The sequence below is a fragment of the Pocillopora verrucosa genome, chromosome 2 (genome assembly GCF_036669915.1).
Source record: "Pocillopora verrucosa isolate sample1 chromosome 2, ASM3666991v2, whole genome shotgun sequence".
Lineage (NCBI taxonomy): Eukaryota > Metazoa > Cnidaria > Anthozoa > Scleractinia > Pocilloporidae > Pocillopora > Pocillopora verrucosa.
In genome coordinates this window covers 2,926,819-2,940,611 of record NC_089313.1, presented here as the reverse complement: position 1 = coordinate 2,940,611, position 13,793 = coordinate 2,926,819, and the positions used below count along the sequence as shown (strand labels likewise).

Genomic DNA, 13,793 nt, shown 5'->3' with positions numbered 1-13,793 from the left:
TGATAAGTTGACTAGCCGAATCGTGCGCTAACCGTCTGTTCGAGCGAAGTTGCTGAATACAGATAACAAAGGCCCGTTTGAGACATTTTACACGACGAATAATGGGAATTAACGATTTCATTTTGTTTTCCTTTGAGCCGCATTTCTTCTGTAGAAGATTCGCGAGCTCACAACCTTATGAGATTGACGTCAACAATTAGACACGGTAATTGATTTCTTACATTTGCTGTAATTTGCAGCGTTTCAAGTGATTGCGGGATATGCTTTATACGTAACATTTGATCCTCAAATTCCGCCCTAATAAAACTTTTCCAGTGGCTGAAGTCAATTTAAATTTTTTCTTTTGTATGTTGACTCAAGTGATTTCGTGGCTGTTTAGGAAGGGTTAGTTCCCTTCCTCTACGCAGACGTAAAACTTGAAACCCACACGTTTGTCTGCCCATGCCCTTCATTATCCATACTGTTCTTTCTATATTCCCCACGGTACTGACAAGGAGTATTTGTTTGACTATCAGAAGCTTATTGAATTTGTGATCATTTCCATTCTTCTTATGACCTTTACAGTCGGTAGGTTGTATTTCTCATGTATCAACAACGATTTCCTTTCTTAACCACAAGCGGCCTAAGCTCCAGCTCAACAAGGTCACTTTGTGTACGAAACCTTTTCGGCCACGTGTGGGAGGCAAGTCCCTCGTTCTTGTATTTCGAAGTCTGGGTGGCCATCCGGTAAAATGATTACAAAGTATTTTTTTTCTTAATTGCTTGTTATGTTTTCTGCGTGCTTTCAGTCTTTTGGCTTGGTATGTAATTAAGGTGATGACAGCGTTACGTCCTTTCTTTTCAGAAATGGAGGGCAAGTTGAATAGTTGCTTTTAAGAAGAATAAGTTCGGGATGAAATCCGAGAACGACTTTTCTTTCAATTCAAAGTAGGGCTTTTTAAAGAGATGTCCAGGGAAGTAGCAAGGATTTTTTGAAAAAGGGGGGTTGGAGTGGAGTCACACTGGGATTTATCAAGGGTACCTTTTCGACTGTCTTCGCGACATTAACGCTGTGTTTTACCCCTAGCAAGATTTTGAAGAATAAGAATAAATGAGTTGTTAGTGATGGGAATCCTCTGCTATGCATGCGTGTTGATTCCTCGGTTCACGCGCGTTTTCGCCTCCTGAATTTCAAGGTTTCGTCGTTTATTTATTAAAAATTCTTCTCACCAGCAGGGCAGGGGGTATTCAGGACCTTCCCCCCCCCCCTGGCTACTACGACCCGTGCGTAACACTGTTCCGAAAAAACGATGTGAGGCCCGGGGGGACTAAGAATAGACCACGTAGCTATGACAAAGCACACGACTTGAATAACGCAACAGAATCTTAGCCGATTAACTCTAAAAATCATTGTATTATTTCTCTCTTGAAGCTGCGATACGTTGGATTGTAAATCTACGATGAAATTTTGGTCGTAAAGATAGTGTTTATAGCCTGATAGGTTCGTCTTTTCTTATCAACTGCTTATTTCAAGATATACTGGAATTGTAAGGAGAGGCTGCATATTGATCAAATCTTGGAGATAGAGGAACGTAAAGTTATCGATCTATTTTTATTGGCTGTGGTCAGATTACGGCGATCAGTCGGAGGGACAAGGTTTGATACACAACACAATTTGAAACATCATTGTAGCTTTTTGTCAATACAAACATTGCTTGTGTCTCTTGCCGGATCTCGCTGTCACGCCTGATGTACCTAAATTACGTCAAATTTGAATTAATGTGCCCAGAATAAACGTCAGGTTTTAGCTAAATCCGGTTACTTTGCAGAAAAGTTTTGACACAATAATAAAAATCGTCATAACTTGTAACAAGAGAGCAATTACGTCGAAACACGAAGCTGACTCATAGGCAAGTACTTCTTCAGTCAACACTGATATGTCATTTTGATTAGAACCCTAGGGTCATCATTTGTCAAACTCATCATTTATTTGCACAAAGAATTAGAAAGGACAGACTTACCGCTTCGGTAATTATCACTTAGTGCGATCCAGTCAACACAGGAATTTTCATAGCTCGGTGTATGTTGCACCAGGGCTTACCTGTAATCCTAAACGTACAAAATTATGTCTTTCCTCATGACAGAACAGCAATCTACGGAGAGTACGAGCGAGGAGGAGGACTCAGAAACTCAGCCGAGCGTTATGATCAGCTCCGTTGATGAGATTCTGGAGTCGGAAAGACCCGCATTTTGTTTGAATGAAGAAGAGCGAAAGTTGAAGACGTTTCACGAACGCAAAACAGACCTAGACGCGGCAATCAAGTGGATTGTGAAAGAAATCGTAAGCGCTTAACAAGTTATTTAATTTTAATGTCATACTCGAAGATAATCTAGATACGTGCTATAAAGAAAAATTATGGCTAATCGCGGAGATTATAAATTAAGGTCTCTCAATATATTAAATTCATTTAGCTGTACTTGAGATTAACGCCCCTTCGGTATTGGGATTTACTCGTAATATCGTAAAAGACATCTTGGTTACTAAGGCGCAAATGTTTTTCAACCCATGATTCATATACATGCAATTAAGCTTTGATAACTTTCCTCCCGACTGTAATTGTTTTCATTCACAGGAACAATATTTTTCCACTGATGTTATCTGTCCACAATAATAATAGCCTAAATTATTCCCCGCCACCGTGCCCCAAATAAATGACCTTTCAATGGAGACACGTGCGTTTAGGAATAAACCCTGCATCAATCGATTCTGCTCGAAAAATTCCTGTGGTGTTTGTGTTACTGAAGTCTATGATTGCGCGTGTCACTTGGGCGGAGCAGAAACGTTTCTCTTATCTCTTGAAAATATCAGACAAGCTTTTGTATTTTCAAGATTTTGAAAACTAAACATTAGATCTTCGCACAGCAGGATATTGAGGAAATAGATGAATTTGAAGTAAGGGGTTACCTTGTTGTCCATCTTCAATTTCAGTGGATAGTAGCTTGGAAGTGTTATGTACTTGAACGTTAAAAAATGCTACGCTCCTTGAAATTCTTGACAAACTGTGATGGCGGTGACGATTGAATTGTTGCGGGCGGGGTGATTGCCCACTGAGAAAAAAAAATGATTGAGACAAATAAACAAAACCCATGGGGAGAAAGATATGTCTTGTATCTGTTCTAGAAAACACAGCCCGCGAAGAGGATCAGGAACCGCTTCAGCACGAGTGTGCCTTCGCCCGACGAAAAGTACGAGCCTTAAGCTATGCGCTGCAAAGAGTAGAACTCTCTCGACTCGTCTCGAGTCCTTCCGCGGGTGGAGAAACGCGTGTCCTGTAGCGTCTGCTTGTAGGCAACGGGAAACAACTTATATGCATTTTTCTCTAATTTCTGCTCTGAGAATCTTAGCTCCATCAACGCTTCTATCTCTAACATCTCATTCGTTTGAGCTAAGATATAAAAAATTTCCCGTAACTTCTAGGAATACACATGTTCAAATTTCAACTGTCAAGAAAGTAAGCATCCGCTTTTCTCTAACTTAATTTTTCATCCAACAGAAATTTCTCAAGCAGCAAGACCAGAACCTTATGAAGCAGTTTGTACAACTCCGAGGTGTTCTCAACTCAATCAGGAATTGCCCGCCTCCAGTGTCTCCAATCGATCGAAAGATCAGTCTTCCCGACACCTCTCCGAGTTCACCAATCAGTCCATTTTATCGGATTCCCGAAAAGTCTTCGGAGACGTATTACAGAGACGAAGCCTCTCCGGGTCTCCGAAAAAGGGCAGCGTCAGATAACTCGGGAAGGCCACTTCTGACTTATTCCATGTCTTCATTGTCTTTTGACGAAAGCGACTTCACAAACGAAAACTTTGAGCACTTTGTGATATAAAAAAAAATTATAGAAGATGGACTAAGACTTATGAACATAGTTTAACGAATAGCTTTTTCGCGCAATCGGATTTAAATATTTGTAAATTTTTGTAAAGATTAATTTCCAGAGTTGAGATTTAATAAAGTTCGGCATAATCGTGTATTCTGACTGCTGTCGATATTAGTCACTGACGCTTCATCAACCTGAGCGAAAGTCACCATCAGGGTCATTAGAGTCAAGTTTGGTATTTGATGCAAGTCATACACAGTTTTCCATGTTTTTATTACATTTATGTGGACTACCCAAATGGATCACTGCCTTGTTGACCGCATTGTAGCCCTCGCGTGCTATAGCTTTCCGGCGCTCGAGACACGTTATTGCTTCGATCACAGCCCCTACAAAACGTGTAGAGATCTCTGGTTATTCACCACGAAAACTTCACATAACTTGCAGTTCTTTTACCTCGACCTGTTTCATTTAGAGGCGCTACATTGACGACCAGTCATTCGGAATTAACGACATTTCCATGCCTCTTTTCACGAGTAGAAAAGTTTTGAAAACAGGTTGTCGTGAGCACCCTGAAGAAAGTCAGCAACGGGGGCTGTTGTTGTTGCTTCCTCCACGGTGGTCATTTCGAACCTAGGAATGTATAAAAACAACAGTTCAGGTAAATAAGTGGGCTAATGGTCAGATGACCTGGTTTTCGTCTAGTTTGAACACCTGTTGTGGTAGTTGATCTCGTTCTACAACAATAGACACTGCTGCGAAAGGCGTCAAACACAGTAAAAATCCAAATAAAGGTAACTCTTAAGTCGAAAATCCATTCACAAACATAAGTCCAAAAACCTAAGTAAAACAAAGGCTGTGTTGCGTCCACCAGTTTGGTGTTCAGACCAGTATTCCGCTCACGATACTCACTTTTTCCTTATTTCTTCTGCTGTCTTCTGCATTTCAAATTGGATGGATTGAGCCTAAAGTTCATGAATCAAAATATAGTACCGCATTAATTAGCGGAGCTGCAACTACAACAATAACCGTACACAAGAGACCTTGAGTTTTTATGCTCACTTCTTATACGGGCATTCCGTGCCAGTGTTTGAATCCTCAAGGGATTATCATTGAGGAGTCATGAAACAGCCGATTGTCTATAGCCTTCTCGTCAGAATTCAAAACATGTAATTGTAAGACACGTTACGTATTCCTTGGACATTCTTTCCCATAACTAAGATAAGCTGTAGTCGTGGCATCCTTTCTGTTAGCACCCCTGGGATTCAGAACGTATGATAAGACGCCAACACAGACTATGCAAAGCCATATTCATGTGTAACTTCTGCATCCAGATTTCAGCACACGTAGGATTTTCCAGAATCCGTCTCAGATTGACTTTGTCCTTAACTGCACAGGTTTTCTTCAATGTGAAGTCTTTGTCGAAACTTTTTCTTTTTTGGAAGGGGGGGGGGGGGAATTTCACACAACGATTCCCACCCCTCCACTAACGAAAAGGGGAAATCATGATTGACATCCTCCCCGTACAAAAAAAGGGAAAAACGGTTGTAAAGGACGACTATATGAAAGTGGGATGAAAAGAACGAGCGCGACAAATGTAGATATCACCTATTGTCATATATTTATCTTGTATTGTTATTCGTAGCTGCCCAAAACCTGACGTTCTACAAGTACCTGTAACGGTCCAATATTACCAAGTCTCACAGCACTGGCAATTACCGTTCGGAGAGTCGAGAAAAGGAAAAGTTGTTGTGTTTGGACCACAGAGAGGTTTAACATGCCGCACATGAAGCCAAACACAACGGCAAAGTGACCAAAGAGGCATTTGTTCTCGAGTTGGACCTGAAATAAAGCAGTTATAGGTAAGGCCTGTTCTGGAGCGTATTGGACCACCTAGCCGCAGCTTATCTCGGTACTTCCCAGCGCTGAAGAGGGTCGGACGGAAGTTACGAGGAGGAGTGGACAAGAGGGAGAGGGTTAGGAAGTAGGATTCCACCTTTCATGAACCGTGGAATGAGACGGAAATTTTATCATTGAAATTTATACCAGAAATTTTCCCCAAAACTACAGATGTTTACTGTCGACTATCAGTACTACTGACAGGGCACTTTCATCTCTTGATTATCTTACAACGTTCTTCTACAGTTTGAAGGAAAAAACACTTCGTGATTTTCATCCTTGTTGCAGACACGTGAAAGGTTGATAACTTGTCTTCATAAAATTCCTGTTAAGTAGGGGTGTTGTCTTTCAAGGCGGAATAGTGAGGTGCTATCATGTTCTTTACCTTGTTACTTTTCTTTCTCTTTTAAAACATAAATAATGGGCTCAAGAAAGGAAAAAAACATTGCCAGAGACACATACTACCTCAGTGCCACGCAGAAATGTAAGTTGTATTTTTATAACTACAAACATTTGTCATTTAGAACATACCTGTAAGTTTTTCATTTCTTGTTTTCCAAATGTTTTGCAAGCTGTGTCAAGTAAGGAGTTTCCCTGATAAACAATGGTACCACAAAAGCTTTAGATACTTGTAATGCGGTGACACATCACAATTAATCATGTCCTTTTCAAAGTTTCAATCTGAGAGACTTAAAATGGCCTAATAATTTGGGACTTCTAATGACCAGTAATAGCTTTTCTGATAAAAAAGAAATTATAAAAAAGAAAATCTTAGAAACAAGCAGTTGAGACTTGTAAGCTACATAGTACTTAACAAATAGATAATTGAAGTTCTCAAATTTTCTTACATGGGTTAGTGGTCTAAGAAATTATGCCTTAAGTAAGAGGAGCAGGAGATGCTTGATGGATAGCTTTATTCTCCTAAACACTAGTAACCCTTTGACCCCTAAGATCTATTGCTAACTCTCCCTTTTACAAGCTACACATTTTCTTGTAAATTATTCATGAGAATTTGGAGTTAAATCAAGATAACAACTTCCACCTGATTAGTTTGAGTATTCTCATTACCTGTTTGCTGGATAATGTATGGATGTTATAGAGAGAAGTAACAGGTTAATCACTACTGGGAAGAAATGGTTAATTACACATATGCAGATAAGTACTAGGGGTACAAATGCATGTTCTTATGCTAAACAAGTTTTACTATTCAAATGCCAGTTTTTTTAGTTGATAAAATAAAGAAAAATTATACAGAATCAACAACTTATTCACCTCAAAATAAAGATATGTAGCGAGCTTTATTGTTGATCAATAATGTATAATAGATTTATTATAGATAATGTATAACTGACCTGCCTGATGCTTGCTCTGTTCGCTACATGGTTACTGAGGTAAGCTTGAACCATTCCATCCAACTCTTTGATCCGCTCAACATTATGGCAATTCTTGTGTGATTCATTGACAAAAGAGAGACTGAATGATGCTAAAAGATTTGAAATGAAGGACTTCAGTTAGCTCTCTAGTTTAACTATAGCTTTGCAGATAGAGGACAAAACATTGGGGCTGTGAGAAAAGGCAAATCAATGGCTCTTTGTGGTGAGGAGAGAAAGGAGTGTTTACTTTACATGGCCTCTGCCTTACTAGTAGTTAAAAGCACAGCTGAAAAGAATGAAAACGAGTATTAACCATTAAACTTCTTCTATTGGTCTGATACCCTACCTATTCACACCAGCAAAATATTTATAGCTAAACTAGGTTTAACTGAAGAAAAATCAGAAATAGTGAACTGACAACCTGAATTTTCCATAGGATTTAAGTGGTTACAAACTTGTATTTTAAATGTGCTCTCCCAAACGAGAGAGGAGGCATGTGATCACAGCCCGTACTATAACATTGCATCACCAGTGGACAGCACATGAAAACATTTTCTGGTTTATAGAAATTTTGGATTAATGTTTCATTAAGACAACTTGCCAAACTAGGTAATATGTGTAAGTGCAAAGAACTGTTTCCTTTTTTAAATGATAAAAGTCATTAATGGTAGCTTTCACCAAGTATTACCTGTGTTTTGAAGGCAAGAGAACAAAAAAGCTTTGAATGCACCTAAAAAGGAAGAAGAAAAAAATTAACATGGAAACAGCAACAAAAACCTACTCTTTACCATCAAACATAAATTTTAAAGTTGCTAACATATATTTACATTGTGTACTCCAATATTACAATTCACTGAACACTGCATTCTGTTTCATACTTACTATACTCTGTTACAAAGCCATGTTTTGTTGCAGATTCAAATCCAAAACTATGTGAGAATCCTCCAGTAGGAAATGCTACCAATCAAAAGATGAAACTGATATAATTCTAGAGAAGATAATTTTGATATATATTTTCTGCTCACCAGAAGTTTTGTGTTACTGTTACTGTTACTGTAACTGTTACTTCAGCCATATGTCAACCAGTCATCATTTGAATAAAGTTGGATATTTTTAAACCTTCTTTAGAGATGTTTTATAATAATTATTATCAATTTTACAATTGTCTTCTTTCAAACATAATTGCCTCAAAGAAATGTGTTAATGCTCTAAAACTGTAAGACTGTACGGCAATTAGTTTCAGTCTTTCATTAACCATCTAACCCCCAAGATCTCATAAGTAATTCTCCTTAATGTCTACCATACAGTTCTTGTGATGTTAGTTTGGAGAATTTGGTGTTGAATCAACTTACAATCCCCTAACTGATATTTTTCTTTATTCTCTTTACTTGTCTGCTTGATTACAATGTTTCATAAGTTTTTGTTTTAAATTTCCTCTGCTGTTCTGGAATTTGCGAGACCATAAGCTGGTTTTAAAGTACTGTATACTGAAATAATTGAATCTAGTTGGTTCACATCTGCCTGAAAATTCCCGCCTAAATTACGCGCCAGAAAACGCGGTTGCCGCTGCTGCTGCTGCTGCTGCAACAAAACTCGTGAACATGGTGTACTTGTTACTAACCTGCTTTGTCTAAAAATTAGTCGAAAATCATTTGAAAAAACGTCAAACATTTCATATCCCGTCAAAAATTTCACCTCGTTATCAAAGAAAGGTATTGAGGCAAGGTAATATGTTCATCTTAGCTTTAAAATGTTACTTTTTATAGCCTTCAACGTGGAACACTTGACGTCTATTCAGCTGTTTACCGACATAATCTTGAAAATATCATTGAATTCTCGCTTTGAAAGGAGTATTGTTTCACTATTTTTCTGAAAATAACTTGTAATGAATAATACTAATAATGTTTTTTTTTTCGTTAAACAAATTACACCGCTTTTAAGCCTGCACGTAATTTACATCAGCTTTCCAATTACAATTTACGTACTGGCTGATATACTCATACCTGAATCAGCTATCTGCAGCAAAATCCATGTTGTCGTTGAATCCGTCTCTTTTCCAGTAATTTCTTGATTGTGTATATCAGTCATATTTTCTATTCCTAGAATAATCTGGAACTATGAACCTGAATTTCACAGGTGATAGCCAAAGTACTCCGCCATATTGGATTACTCTAGTTCCAGGCCTCTTCTCCAATTCTCTCCTTTCTGTTGACTTTTCACCCTCAGAACACAGGAGGTGGAGTTTGACCTAAACCCTACAGTTGCTTCTCAGTGTGCGGTAGAAAATTACAGTAAAATGCTTCAATAGGAGAAGAGTGCACACTCTTCCTCGAAAAGGATTTAATAGCTTTCTTTTTTGATGGAGCTGACTCCTATCGAGATTGGAAGCACTGAATGTCGATCTTAGTACACGTTAGGACCCTTGAGAACTAAGCATAATATAGCCTCGTCGCTCGCCGAGGACTTCGCTTTAGTTTAGCAGTAGAGTATGCGGTCGGTAATTGCTCGGCTGGGTTTTGATTCGTCATTTGTCATTGTGGCTTAAGATGTTTTCCTCTTTTCTCCACACCATTTCTAAACTTTCATCGCTTGCACATCGATCCTTTAAAACTTGCTTGTCGGAGCGAATCTGCGTATCCTATCGATTACACGCCAACTCCCCGTCTTCAAGATATCAGCTCTATTCATTCTAGTGAGAAGATAAAAATTCAAAAGTAAATTTCTTCATTTACCTCGAGGCTACCGGTTGAGGTATTGCCGTTTTGAGTGTGGGGTTAAATAGCGAAAATTGACATCTTTTACGACCAAGACGAACTAAATGAATATATCTGTTCTTCACGCTTGTTTCAACTCTCTGATAAACTGCGCGGGTGTGTAGGGTGTCAGCGTCTTTCAATATCATATTATAGCTAAATGCAAATGAGTATCGCTCATGGTTGAAATTGGCTGAAAAATTCTCGAAGTGGTCAAGGATAGAGATCTCCTTTTTTTTTTCCTTCTCGTTGTTGTTTTTTTTCGAAAGATAGAAGATAAAGCTGCCTTATGTAGTCCTGTATAATAACTTTCCAATGTAATTTCTGGTAACTTAAAATTATAATAACAGACTAAGATTTAATTTAAGTCAGTTCATTTATTACTAGAATGTTGTACAGTTTTGTTATCATGGTTTTGCAATCGTTGTAACTATTTTTAACTAACTAGCGTTTCAAATGGCATGTATAACCGCTTCAACGCTTTTTTTTTAAATATTTTTGTGTAAATAATTTTCGTCTTTTGTAGTTGTCTACCTTTGTTCTACCTGTAGGTTTGTTTGATTATCCTAAGTTAATGCAAATTTCGGACCTTAGCACAGTTAATTGTTTCATGCCACTTAGAAGCAAGGGTTTTTTTTGTGTGTGTAAAGAGAACAAAATAGAACATCTCCCTGTATGCTGCTTCTTCTCAAAATATCATGCAAAATGAATTCCCTGTTGTCCAGCAACGTTCTGTTAGGGTCTAACAAATGTTTCGGGATGAAACGAGATTTGACTTGTGCATTTTTATTTAACAAATAGTGTCATTTGTCAAATAACACTTTTCACATCCACGCAAAGGAGGAGATTATTTGAAGAAAATCATTTCCTTTTCAATTGTTTTCAGCTGAACAACTGTTCCAGCCTTCGTGAAATGCGGGGAGGTATGGTTCATTGAAAAGGCGGGAATTAACAATTAAAATTTATGCTCAATTTGATCATAATTATTTGTAAGCTTTCAGCAGGTTTCTCAGTGAAATTGAAAGAAACTTTCTTAGGTAATAACGTCGTGATAAGCTACCGTTTAGAAACGGAGAAAGAAAAATACGATCTTCACATTTTATGACAATTTTTACCCAGAGGTGTAATAATTTTAAGGGAAAACGTAGGTATTTATTCATTTCTGAGGCATTGTGATAAAATCGTCTCAGGAATCAAACCTTTGATGTCAAAATAAGGATGGCTCTTCACTGGTTTTGGGTCGTTGGTTGGTTTATAACTCTTTTCGGTTTCCTGGGAAACACCTGGATTATTTTCATCATCGTGAAAAGAAGAAGATTACAAACAACAGCCAACTGGTTTGTTCTTTCTTTGGCAATCGCCGATCTGGGCGTCACTTGTGGATATTTCCCAGCATCTTTTGTTTGCAACATACTCGTTCACTCATGTAACAACAGCATTCGCTTTAATTTCTACAGCTTTTTCATCGAAGCCTCCACCTTCTCGATGATTGCGATGATTGTGGAACGTTATATCGCCATCGTTTATTCATTAAGATACGTATACGTTATGACCGCTGCAAAAACAATCACTATCATTGTGGCATCTTGGGGAGTTCCGAGTGTTCTCATCTTCGCTAGATGGGCATACGAACTGTATTACAATGAGATTTCTGCCCAGGCAGAGTTCGTAATAATCACCATGTATACGCTGTTGTTTGAAATTGTGCCAACGATAATCCTTATCGTAACAACCTCGCATATCTTGTTCATCGCCCGAAGAGTTTCGAAGCAGATGTCAGTTCTGTTGACTCAGGTTAGATTTAACGTGGCGGCAAACTCTGCAAGAATACTGAACGCACCAGTTAAAATTGGGTTGAAATCGTCAACGGTAAAATTAGTGGTTGCAGTTGTTGCTATATTCGTAGTATGCTACGGGACAGAAATCTACGTCACATTCTGTCAAGCCCCGTATAACCTTTGTGCAGTCCCTGACGATGTCCAAACATTCTTTTCTCTGCTAATTATGGTTAACTCAGTTCTTAATCCGATTGTATACGCATTCCTAAAACAGGATATCAAGAACGAGACAAGAGCCGTGTTTCGTTTCGGAAAGGATAGCAGATCACATTCAGGATCTCTGAGAACTGCTAGGAGCGGATTCTACTCAGTAATCACATCATGAGCGATTTCACTCTTCACTCTTTCTCGTGATATCATTGTTGGCAATTACTCTTTAATTTTGGCGCAAAATAAAATTACAAAGTTTCCATGGCCACTTTGTAATTTCCATTGGGTTAAGATGGTGCCCATGTTTGAACACGTGACAGGTGAAGACGTTACGGCGTTCAAAAAGCGTCCAAAAAACTTCCAAGCTTGCCTCCAGAAACTAAGGATTTATTTATTTACTTAACAATTCACACTTAAAATTTTCCCGAAGCAAAGTGTATATCAATGCATTAATGGCCTAAAACGGATTATCAATCGTATTTCAAACCTGCGGCGTTTTCAGCTCATTTACCACTAATATTATCTCTTATCATTTACACAAGATTTGTGGATGGTTTGGCTATTTAATCACTCGCGCTTATCAGCTGGAGAGGTATTTTTAATTTGATTAGGCGGAAGGATGATATCTCCTGCATATTTACTACGGTATTAGACAGTTGAAGTGAAAATTGGTCTTTATGAAATGGCTTTAGAGGTAGATTTCCTTTCCTGCCCAATCCATGTGAGTTCCGCATGCCCTTTTTTGATTCCATTTTTGATCCAGCTGTACCAATTAATATGCGGTTTAAAGTGACCTTTCTCGACTACAATTTTTAGTTAATTTTTCTCACGCTTGCAAGCGACGCAAAATATCCCACGGTTGTATTTCATTATAGACCATTACAGGAGACTTTGGGTGAGGTTACTGAATAAACTTATTGCACCTGTTTGTATGTATAACGTAGGAATATTCTGGTACAATCCTATTTTGTAATCGAATGATGCACTTTGCAGAGTGAACATTTACGTTTTCGACAGTCTAATCGATCCTGCTTTTTTCATGATGCATTCCTATTTTAAAAAGAACCGCTTGAATGAAATTATTTATCTAAACTGGCAAGAATTCAATTACAGGAAGCGAACACGCCTTCAATTTAGGGTTAAGTGGCCACCTGCCATATTTTGCTTCCAAGTTGAAAAATGATCCATGCTTTCATGCGACCAAAGTGATAGCAAAATTGAAACCAAAAAAAAAAAAACCAGAATTATTTTGGGTTTGTCTCGCATTAAAAGGGTGGAAAATTTCATTTGTCACACCTTTTACTGTCTGCTATTTTTCTTCTTCCAAGTTAAAAGGCGGTCCATACTTTCATGTGACCGAAGAGAGGGCGAAATTGAAATAAGCACACAAAAAAAAAACAACAACAACAGGAATTATTTTGGATTTTTTTTAGCTTTAATGGCAGAACAATTTAATTTTTAACAAACATGTTAAGTTCATCCGCAAGCTTTTTTTTTTTTAAATCCAAAAAAAACAATTAAATATCACGAAATCTTTTTCAATATCGACTATCGTCAATCAAACTCTTTTCCTAGTCAGCGGGAGAGCTTTCATTAAAAGAGTAATAAATTATTACTGTTGTTGTTAAATCGTTAGTCTGTTATGAACTATCATAACAACTAATAAATGAGTTTGATTTGCATAATCAGAACGTGGATTAAAGAGAATATATTTATATATATATATATTTAGATTAAATTTTATATTACCTTTCAGGTAGAGCAAAACCAATTGGCAAATTTTATTTACACTTACTTATAATATTTTTGGCTAAGAAATGGATTCTACATTATAGACAGTTTTTGACTTTCCTGTTACTTTTCAGTGGAAAACATTGAGAGATATTCGTAAACACGTAAAAATCAGTATCATACACTATAGAATGG

At 37.8% G+C, this 13,793-nt stretch overlaps 3 protein-coding genes across 3 annotated transcripts; 2 read left to right on the top strand and 1 right to left on the bottom strand.

Annotated features, from left to right (window-relative positions):
* The first annotated feature begins 2,013 nt into the window (after window positions 1-2,013).
* On the top strand, window positions 2,014-4,002 carry LOC131770415 (uncharacterized). Its single transcript, XM_059086123.2, has 2 exons — window positions 2,014-2,320; window positions 3,534-4,002. The coding sequence occupies exons 1-2, from the start codon at window positions 2,105-2,107 to the stop codon at window positions 3,864-3,866; spliced, it is 549 nt and encodes a 182-aa protein (XP_058942106.2). The 5' UTR covers window positions 2,014-2,104; the 3' UTR covers window positions 3,867-4,002.
* A 109-nt stretch (window positions 4,003-4,111) lies between these two features.
* On the bottom strand, window positions 4,112-9,295 carry LOC131770414 (uncharacterized). Its single transcript, XM_059086122.2, has 8 exons — window positions 9,130-9,295; window positions 8,009-8,083; window positions 7,815-7,856; window positions 7,106-7,236; window positions 6,285-6,347; window positions 5,529-5,696; window positions 4,767-4,819; window positions 4,112-4,487 (listed from the first exon to the last, which is right to left on the bottom strand). Exons 1-8 carry the CDS (start codon window positions 9,212-9,214, stop codon window positions 4,385-4,387), a joined length of 720 nt encoding a protein of 239 aa, XP_058942105.2. The 5' UTR covers window positions 9,215-9,295; the 3' UTR covers window positions 4,112-4,384.
* Window positions 9,296-11,097: 1,802 nt separating this feature from the next.
* LOC131770389 (QRFP-like peptide receptor) lies at window positions 11,098-12,042 on the top strand. The gene has a single exon (XM_059086096.2). The coding sequence runs from the start codon at window positions 11,098-11,100 to the stop codon at window positions 12,040-12,042; it is 945 nt and encodes a 314-aa protein (XP_058942079.2).
* The last annotated feature ends 1,751 nt before the right edge of the window (window positions 12,043-13,793 follow it).

Excerpts from the sequence above, each read along its gene's own strand:
- LOC131770415 (XM_059086123.2), top strand. The coding sequence starts at position 2,105 with ATGTCTTTCCTCATGACAGAACAGCAATCTACGGAGAGTACGAGCGAG. Across the intron at positions 2,321-3,533 it reads AGTGGATTGTGAAAGAAATC|AAATTTCTCAAGCAGCAAGA; the intron begins GTAAGCGCTTAA and ends TTCATCCAACAG.
- LOC131770414 (XM_059086122.2), bottom strand. The coding sequence starts at position 9,214 with ATGACTGATATACACAATCAAGAAATTACTGGAAAAGAGACGGATTCA. Across the intron at positions 7,237-7,814 it reads CTCTTGCCTTCAAAACACAG|CATCATTCAGTCTCTCTTTT; the intron begins GTAATACTTGGT and ends CAAATCTTTTAG. Across the intron at positions 4,488-4,766 it reads GCAGAAGAAATAAGGAAAAA|GTTCGAAATGACCACCGTGG; the intron begins GTGAGTATCGTG and ends ATACATTCCTAG.
- LOC131770389 (XM_059086096.2), top strand. The coding sequence starts at position 11,098 with ATGGCTCTTCACTGGTTTTGGGTCGTTGGTTGGTTTATAACTCTTTTC.